The sequence below is a fragment of the Lipotes vexillifer genome, unplaced genomic scaffold, assembly GCF_000442215.2.
Source record: "Lipotes vexillifer unplaced genomic scaffold, Lipotes_vexillifer_v1.1 scaffold1761, whole genome shotgun sequence".
NCBI lineage: Eukaryota > Metazoa > Chordata > Mammalia > Artiodactyla > Lipotidae > Lipotes > Lipotes vexillifer.
In genome coordinates this window covers 36166-46363 of record NW_006777503.1, presented here as the reverse complement: position 1 = coordinate 46363, position 10198 = coordinate 36166, and the positions used below count along the sequence as shown (strand labels likewise).

Sequence of the window (10198 nt, the reverse complement as noted above, 5' to 3'; positions counted from 1 at the left end):
CTGCTGAATTCGGACGGAGGCACGGAGGCACCACAGGGCGTACACACAGGAGGGTACACCTCCTCAGCGTGGATGGATGGCGTGTGAAAGGCAGTGGGTGGCTGGCTCTCTCAACAGCGCGCGGACGTTTTATAGGCTGCCCGTGTCTCCGTGGGCAGATGAAGGGGGACTAAACAAAAGTGTCTACACGCTTTTCAAGCATTCAAACAGAGTAAACGATATTTTGATGAAAACAAGACAAACTCAAATTATCCTTCTAAACCCCATACAGTCAAAGATTTATAAAGAGCCTGCATACATCATATGTGTACATTAAGAGTTACCTAGGCTTTCATCCGTCAAGACTAGGCGCGTGGACCTGGAGTGTAGTCAGGCCGCCACTGCTGCATCTCCTGCCCTCCTCCCCTGAGGATGCACTACATTGGATTCAGGGGAAAAAGTCAGAGCTGGAGATAAAAGTCAAAATGACTGTGGAAAGAGCTGGAAGCAGATTAGAATCATGCTTCACCAGAGTCATAATGGAAGACGGCACCTACTCCTAACTCTCTCTCCACAGTCGTAAAAGGATGCCTGCAATCCTGGGCTATGACCAAGCAAAGCCTGGGAGGCTACGGATAAGCCCCAGAGACGCTGAACAGTCACAATCAGGTAAGAAAGAAAAGGAGGGGTTCACAGCCACTTCCCGGGAGCACGGGACCGGTATTAGGGCAGCTAAACGCCACAGAGCCTGCATACGCTGCATCCCGCTGCTATCCGTGGAGTCTGGCATTTAGAAAATACAGAGAGAACCGTTCAGGGCTAATCGTTGAGTTCGGCCTCAACAGAGTTAACTGTTATGTTACTGATGTGTTTGGTCTAAAGCCTGTTACAGATCCTATGTGTGATTGTAACCTGGACACCGCTAGAAACAGAGAGTCCAATTATGTAGCTAGTAAACTCCTTTTCCCGCTTGGGAAGCTGACTGATTTACTCTGTATTCTGTCTCCCTTATGACGACCACTAAAATCTTACTTTTTGGTGGACTTTGCTTCTTGGGATTCGGTGGCAATCCCTTTTCATTCTTTCCTGATTCTGCAGAGACAGAAACTGTAGATGCAAGTCCTCGAAACACTCCTGCTTCTAGGAGCACAGTCTGACAAAAGAATGGCACAAATACAAATATTTTAGAGTGACACCGTTTTTAACAGCGATTACGACATGAATACTATGTATTATTATGACATAAATGCTTCGCGTACATATGGCATATTTCTAACAGTTATTACAATTCTCTTAATCTATGTGTATTATGGAAATTTGGGAAAATACAAAAAAAGCTGCAAGGAAAAAACACCTGAGTTCAAGGACAGTCACTATTAGCATTTGGGTATTTCTCCAACCAGACTTTCTCCTGAGCGTACTGTTTTGTACTCTCCAATTACCTATCAACCTACAAAATACTGATTCTTTTCATAAAATGTTTTCCTGTACTTAGAATATAAAATAGAAACACTATCTAGCCATGAAAAATAATGTAGATGGATAATAGTTGCTTCAAAACTGCCTGCCATGTATCACGAGTGGAAAGCATTTTACAGAGCGTAAATTCACTCAGCATACATTTACTAAGGCCTGCTATGTGCTGGGCACTGTTCCAGATGCTGGACACAGAACAGAGGTGCCTACAGTCCAGTCCATATATGAGAGTGAAACATTTGCTTCTTATGCTTATGACATCAGCACGTGGGTATATGTATACATGAAAGCTAAAAAAAAAAATGAACTGGGACTAGATATGCAGAGGTAAATAGTGGCCTCTCTGACAACAGATCTCCCCTCCAACCATCTGTACTTTATTTTGCCACGAATAGTTCTTGCTTTTGTAATAAGAGCCCCTTTTAATTTTAAAGATAGTGAAGGGGACTTCGCTTTCCCTATACGGAGAAAGAAAGCCCTTCTTTCTTCCTTTTTTTTCACAGATGAGGTAACCTAAGCTGGCTTCACATGGCTGCCTCGTAAATTACCGGGTCAACCAGGTGCCTGAAAGTTGCCCTCATTTCCTCGAGCGTTAAATAAGCAGTAGAGACACTGTCCTCAAGGGTTCGGACAAGGCTCGGCGCGGGGCACAAGCGGCCCCAACGCCTGTCGGAGGCCCGGACCGCACACCGGAGGTTCCCGGTGATCCAGGACCAGAGGGAGCGGTGGCCGGGGTCGCCGGGGCCCTCGCCGCTCCCCAGGCCCGGCCCCCGACCCGACGTCCTCTCCTCGGCCCGGGAAGTCAGCGGCGTCCCCGGACGACTGGAGGTGACCGTCAGGGCCGCGGCCCTCGCCCCGACCTCCGCGGGCTCCCGGGCGCCGGCCCGGCCCCCATTTACCTTCAGCCCCCCGGCTATTCCTTGCCGCAGCAGAAGCGAGGCCGCCAAGGCCATGACGGAGGCGCGGGCTGGGGGACAGGCCGGGCGGGAGAAGGTCACACCAAACAGACGCGGCCGCAGGGCGCCCTCTGCCACCTGACGGCCCGCCCCCTAGGCTGAAGGCGCCAATCACAGGCAGGGATGGGGTGGGGCGGGGCTCCGGCTGCTGCGCGCGCACCACCGCCGAGGTCCTGCGCGCGCATCCTGGCGGCCTCCCGGTTCCCCGCGCTGCGCCTCGAGGCCACGCCCCCGGGAAAAGCCACCAATCCCTGGCGGTTGGGGCCCGCGGACCCGGACGGCGCGGGGGCCTGGGCGCTGGGTTACCGAAGTGGTCATTGTGGGTGTCATTTCCTGTACTCCGACGGTAGTGGTCACCTGTGGTTACCCTGCAGGGCAGCCTCAGGTGGGACCGTGGACGCTCTTTTGGCCTGTGACCGCACTAGTCCCGTAGCCAAGCAGATCAGAAGTGCAAGCTTTAGTTTACTTGAGTGTTTATAACTTGCGGTGCAGAGTCCTCCCAAGTTAGACATAGACATGGAGTAGGTGTAGTTAGTTATTGGCTTCCTTCTCCCCCATTGATCGTGCCTTCAATCCCCACTCCTGCCCATGCCCGGTGCCAGGAAGCATTCCAACCAAGAGGAGCATACCCACACCTCAACTCCATCCGGGAGAGGCCCGCCACCTTGGCTAAGGCTGGAGACTCATAGAAGTGCCAGATAAATGGGTAAAACAGATACCCCGTGAAACCGTGCCCCATAGGGTTAAAAAAAAAAAGCATCCCCATAGGATTAACAGAAACTGGTGACTAACAGAAATACCTGAGCTTGTCTGACAGAATAGCAGCTAAAGGAACAGCTCGTTAAAAACTGCTTTTAACCTGCCTTCACTGACCAAGCTCACCTTAATTACTTTTGACTCCTTAGTCATGCCTATAGATAACACCTCTGACCTATGGTTCACTGTAGTATTGGAGGCTTTAGTGGTTTTTCAAGAACTTTAGTGGTTTTTCGGTGACCCAGTGCCCAGGCCGCCGCGCCGTTTTTCAGGAACTTGGCGTGGGCTCCTGTCCAGTTCAAGCCGGCTAAGACTGGTTGGGATCACCAACCCTAAAACTGGGCCCGTGCCAGGTGTCGGACGACTGACTTTTTGAGATCAGAGGGTGGAAAACTCCACCCTCAGATCATGCTAATCAGGAGAAACAGATGTCACCGTGAGTGACTTTAGTGCTTTTCTAGATATTTGGCTCATAACATCTCCTGAAAATCTCTATCTGAGGGCCTGTTCTGCCAGTTTTTCCCAGAGCACAGAGGTCCTCATTCCTGATCTCCACCCTGAGCTCCTTTCAGGGTGTGTTGAAGGTGAGCGGCTGCAGTGGTGGATGACCTCATCTTTGTAGAGGCAGATGGCAAGTGACAATTTGTATTTGGCACCAGCACCTAAGCCTGGGGGGAGCAGGACCTCCTTGGAAGCTGCTGCAGTCAGGTGGGGAGGTTAAGGCAGGCCTACATGACATTTGGCGAAAAGGAACAGAAACAACAGGGCCAAGTGCAAGAGGCAAATAGGAAAAAGAAAAATCAAGCAGAGGCCAGAGAAAGGGCCGGTGGTTTCACAAGTATTTGTGGAGAGGAGATTATATCTTATTTCACAGTCAGCTGGAAAAGTGTAGGCTAGATTTTGCTGCCAGCGGGGGTTGTTCCTCAGTTGTTAATTCTCTGTCCTAGTCGTTCTGCAGGCACCGTCACCTCTGCCTGAGGTTCTAGCAAGTGCTGAACCAGCGTTTTTAGGCCAAACCTCAAAAACTTGTGTTTGTCTATATTCCTTAGTGAATCACATAAAATTCTATCTAAACTATTAGGAATCCACCACCCACCCAACCAAGGGTGAATTAAACTTCTTTTTAAGATAACTAGATAACTTGGGCATCACTTGGACCCAGTGATGGGTCCTGAACTCAAAGGTGTTTGGGCCAAAGAGGAAAATTAACATACTCAGCTATCACACCTTCCATACGCATGACCTCGCTCTGCATCCTGGGCTAATATGTACATACTTTGTAAGCCCCAAAGGAAATGTACTATGGCATTATCCTATGTAAATAAGTATGATTTAATTATGTCTTAAATTAAGATTTTTTTTAAAACAAAGCTTTCAATAACAGTGTAGTTTTAAAATTTATTTTTATTGGAGTATAGTTGATTTACAATGTTGTGTTAGTTTCCGGTGTACAGCAAAGTGATTCAGTTATACATATATTGATCTATCTAATATTTTTCAGATTCTTTTCCCTTATAGGGTATTACAAAATATTGAGTATAGTTCCCTGTGCTATACAGTAGGTCCTTGTTGTTTATTTTATATATAGTAGTGTGTATATAATAACAGTGTAGTTTAAAACTATTGTTTAGAATGACCATACCTAGTATGCCTTACTAAGTTAGTAAGATAATTTTCTTTTTAATAATAGAATTAAAAAAAAACAGGTTGCTCAGCAAAGAGGAAAAGTAAATTTAAAAGCTTTTATATAAAGAAAAAATGAGAAAATAAAGTTGCAGTTATACTGGATGTGCCTAAAACTGTGTTTTAAAACATATGTAATGACTTCTATTTCTGGCAGTATGTGGCCACGAGACATAATGAAAAACCCTCGGGTTACAAAACGTGTAGCAATGCTGGGTACAATATAACAAGGATAGTTTCAAACGACCAGTTCCGTTCTCACACCAGTTCTGTTTTCCGTGGTCTCTGCTACCTCCTATTCATGACTGCTGGGCAGTGATGTACTGGAAGCTCGTGTTTCTGGGCTCTTCTCTGTGGGAATTCCCAAGTTCTGGGTTGAATGTGCATTCCTCCCGAGTGGATTTGGGTTTTGTCATACCCTTCTTAGCTCTGGTTGTCTTGGTCTAGTGTGATCATGTTTTTTCACAGTCTGGAGTGTCCTGGACCACAGGAAGTGTGTGCCTCCAGGGGCCAAAAAACAGAAGCCAGAAACTGCAAGAAGCCAGCACTGCCCTGGGAGCATTTGCTGATCTCAGTAAAAGCCTAAGCATTGGTTTAACCGACATTAGAAGAGGAGACAAGACTTTGGCCCTGAGGACATTTGGGAGTGGGCTGGAGAGCGCCAGAGGAAGCCCTTGCAGAGCTCCCCTCAGTGACAGGGTGAACCTGGGCAAAGCCACCCGCTAGCAAAAAACCTGCAAAGGAAGTCCACAGGAAATGTGTCTATCTCAGGTGGGGATACATATCTCAAGGCCTATTCTCTCTTGAGTCTGGGGTTAAAACATACACATACCTCCCATGGTCCAGGACATGCCAAGCCCTAAAATTAAAATTTCTCTTTAGCAAAAGATGCTATAAAAAGTGAAATGACAAGCCACAAACTGGGAAATCATTTAACTCGTGAGGAATTGGTATCCAAGATCCATAAAATGTTTCCTACTTATTAACAAGAGGGACAAGCCACCCAAAAGAATCAGATAGGGGCTACCTGTGGAGGGGATTTGGGAGACTGGAGTGAGGCCTACATGGAAGGGAGCCTTGGGGCTTCAGTTCTATTTGTAATGGTTAGTTCTTAAGGTATATTGGGGGTACATGAGTGTTTGCTCTCTTATGTGCATGTTTTTTTTTTTTTTTTCGATACGCAGGCTTCTCACTGTTGTGGCCTCTCCCGTTGCGGAGCACAGGCTCCGGACGCGCAGGCTCAGCGGCCATGGCTCACGGGCCCAGCTGCTCTGCGGCATGTGGGATCTTCCCAGACTGGGGCACGAACCCGTGTCCCCTGCATCGGCAGGCAGACTCTCAACCACTGTGCCACCAGGGAAGCCCATGTGCATGGTTTTGATTTGAAAGAAATATTTCATAATGCATTTTGGTGCGTTAAAAAAACCCCACAAATGTTTTGTTTCATTTGGTGCTTCAAAGTTATATGATTGTTTTCTTTTCTCTTTTCTTTTTTTACTCTTTGGCCGTGCCGTGAATCATGTGGGATCTCAGTTCCCGAATCAGGGATCCAACCCGAGCCCCCTGCAGTGGAAGCACAGAGTCTTAACCACTGGACCACCAGGGAAGTCCTGATATGATCGTTTTAGATGCCAACTGTTTCATGGAAAAGATGTAGATTCCAATGATGCTACTAGAAAGTCTGTCTTCTTGTACACTGACATGATGACTAGGATTATCCAGCAAGGTCCTGTGTATATGAATCCTGCATATATAAGCATGCTCTAACTCATTCTCGATGAACCAACCGGGATAAAACTTGCATCCAGCTTGGAAGATCTGCTTTCATGTTTCTCCCACCTCACCAAGTGGCTGTTACTGGAGACTTTCCAAGCCTCTGATGGACAAAGGTCGCTACCAACTAAGCGAGAAGCTGAGTGCTGCCACTAAGAACTTAGTTGTTATAATACTAGTGTCCTCAAGATGAAAATATGTGTCGTAGTAGCCTGCGAGGGCTGCTGTAACAAAGGACCACAAACTGGGTGGCTTAAAACAACAGAAATTTATTGTCTCACAGTTTTTCCTGGAGGTTGGAGTCCTAAATCAAGATGTCAGCAGGGCCACGTGCCCCCTGAGATCCTGGGTAGAATCTTTCCTTGCCTCTTCCTAGCTGTGGTGGCCTGCAGTCCTTGCTGTCCCTGGGTTTCTGCTGCATCAGTCATCTCTGCCTCTGTTTTCACAAGGTGTACTCCTTGTGTGTCTTCACTGAGTCTTCCTTCTGTGCATGTCTGTGTATCTAAATTTCCCCCTATTATAACGACACCGGTTGTATTGGATTAGGGCCCACCCTAATGACCTCATTATAACTTGATTACCTCTGTAAAGACCCTCTCTCCAAATAGGGTCATATTCTGAGGTCCTGGGGGTTAGGGCTTCCATATATCTTCAGTATATCTGGGGGAAACACAATTCAACCCATAACATATGTCAAAACCACACCAAATGGGAGAATATGAGTGACTTTATTTTTTTAATGGAAAAAATTGTTAAGCTTTATAGAGATATAATTGACAAAACATTGTGTAAGTTTAAGGTGAATAATGTAATGATTTGACATATGTACAGTTGACCTTTGAACAACAGGGTTTGAACTGCATGGGTCCACTTATACCTGTATTTTTTCCAATAAATATAGTACCTGTATTTTCCTTTACAGATCTTTTAAATTAACTGTAGTAGGGAAAAGTTTGTGTTCCGTTAGCATTCACAATATGCGGAATCAAAAGAATTGGGGTTTGAGTCCTGATTCGGAACAAACTGCGTCAGCTTCCTGCCCTTTGAGGCAGAGATAGCGGTACATGCATTTCGACTGCACAGGGGGTTGGCGCCCCTAACCCCTGAGTTGGTCAAGGGTCAAGTGTATATATTGCAAATTATTACCACAGTAAGGTTAGTTAACACTCCCCTCGCCTCACATAGGTATAATTTGTGTGTGTGTGGTGAGAACTTTTAAGATCTACTCTATTAAATTTCCAGTATACAATCCAATATTCCTAACTATGGTCACCATGTTGTACATTACATGCCCGGTATTTATTCATCTTATAACTGGAGGTTTGTAGCCTTTGACCACCTTCACCCATTTTCCCCTGATTCCCCACTCCAAACGCTGTCCGTGCCAACTGCCAATCTGCTCTGTTTCTATGAGTCTGGTTTTATTATTCCACATATAAATAAGATTATACAGTATTCATCTTTTTCTGCCTGTCTTATTTCACACAGAATCATGTCCTCTAGGTTCATCCATGTTGTTGCAATGGTGCAGTGGCAGGATTTACTTCTTTTTTATGGCTGAATTATATATATACATATATATATGTATATATCTATGTATATATATATATATATATATATGTAGCATTTTTTTCTTCTCTTTTCCGTAAAATTTTTATTTTATTTTTTATTGAGATATAGTTGACATATAACAGTGTATTAGTTCCAGGTGTACAACATAATGATTCAGTATTTGTATACATTGTGAAATCATGACCACAGTAAGTCTAGGTAACATTCATTACCACACATAGTTGCAAACTTTATTTTCTTGTGATGAGGACTTTCAAGATCTATTCTCTTAACTTTTTAAAAAATTAATTGATTGATGGATTGATTTTGGGCTGCATTGGGTCTTCGCTGCCGCGCGCAGGCTTTGTCTAGTTGCCACGAGCGGGGGCTACTCTTCGTTGCGGTGCATGGGGGCTTCTCTTTTTGTGGAGCACAGGCTCTAGGTGCGTGGGCTCAGTAGTTGTGGCTCTCGGGCTTAGCTGCTCTGCGGCAGGTGGGATTGTCCCGGACCAGGGCTCAAACCCGTGTACCCTGTATTGGCAGGCAGAGTCTTAACCCCTGCGCCACCAGGGAAGCCCCTTCAATTAGATTTGATTAAAATTTAAAAGGTAGATGTTATCATGAAATTTGATGAAAAAAATCTTGAGGAAAATAAGTCTTGTTGGCACAAGTACTATAAGAATTCAAAGTATGAGGCAAGTGATTTATCAACTCAAAAACTTCAAAATGCTTAAGTTTTGTTTACATCTGATGGTCAAGTACAGATCTTTAAGTTTTCATTTATACCTGCTCTGTGTCTTTTGATACAATGCAGGATTCCTCTTAAGTCTTTATTATTTTTCCTCCAAATAACAAATAATAAAGACTTAAGAGGAATAGTGCAACTCCAAAAAAATTGTAGTTATTTCTCAAGGTTGTAACCTATAACATGAAAGTAGTGAAGCTTCAAGGTCAGTTTAGCGTTTGTTTGTTTGCGGTACGCGGGACGCGCAGGCTCAGCGGCCATGGCTCACGGGCCCAGCTGCTCCGCGGCATGTGGGATCTTCCCGGCCCGGGGCACGAACCCGCGTCCCTTGCATCGGCAGGCAGACTCTCAACCACTGCGCCACCAGGGAAGCCCCAAGGTCAGTTTAAATACGCACATTACAGTTAATTGTATCTGTTAGAATGTGTGTTACAGAACATTTAAAACGATGTAAACCACGATTGTAAAGAAAGTTAAATTTGCCTGCAAGCCTGCTGATGGCTGGCTGCACCTTTCTAGGATCTCTGTGGTCTTAGTATTGTTATCCCACCCAGAAGAGAAACTGTAAATTCACCTGCGGGCCTGAAAAATACCCCAGACCGTGAGTATGGACTTTCACTGTACTAGCTAGGTTAGCTGAATAGAAATGATGTTTATAGTCCATTCACCTTCAGAAACACTGTGGAGCCTCCTGCTTCCTCTGCTTTCTGCCCAGCGTCAATCCCTCCTTGGAAGCTCCCTTGCAATGATCTCACGTGAGTCTCCGGCTTAGCTCCTGCCCCCCCACCCCCGCTTTCTGCCCAGCGTCAATCCCTCCTTGGAAGCTCCCTTGCAATGATCTCACGTGAGTCTCCGGCTTAGCTCCTGCCCCTTCTCCCCACCCCCCAACCCCCCGCCCCCAGCCCTCTGCGTTCTCTGTTCTGTGACACAGACTCTCTTCCATCTTCTGCCTCCATGAAAGCCCCTTTTACCTCATTGCCTTAAAGGAAGCCCAGCTTTTCCCAAGCATTCTGCTTTTTTTTTTTTTTAATATTTTTTTATTTTTGGCTGCGGGTCTTAGCTGCGGCACGTGGGTTCTTCCTTGGGATCTTTGTTGCGGCACGGGGTATCCTCCATTGAGGCATGTTGGCTCCTCCACTGCAGCGCGTGGGCTCCTCATTGTGGCATGTAGGCTCAGTAGTTGTGGCGCACAGGCTTAGTTGCTCCGCGGCACGTGGGATCTTAGTTTCCCGACCAGGGATCGAATCTGAGTCCCCTGCGTTGGAAGGCTGATTCTTAA

General features: G+C 46.0%; 1 protein-coding gene across 1 annotated transcript in view; it reads right to left on the bottom strand.

Moving 5' to 3' along the window:
• The window catches only part of NDUFV3 (NADH:ubiquinone oxidoreductase subunit V3), a 10910-nt gene extending 8502 nt beyond the window's left edge, over positions 1-2408 (bottom strand). Inside the window, exons 1-2 of the mRNA XM_007451126.1 lie at positions 2355-2408; positions 1012-1132 (exon numbers count right to left, since the gene is read on the bottom strand). Of these exons, the coding sequence (XP_007451188.1) occupies positions 1012-1132; positions 2355-2408 (175 nt within the window). The remainder of the gene's footprint in view (positions 1-1011; positions 1133-2354) is intronic.
• Positions 2409-10198: the final 7790 nt, after the last annotated feature.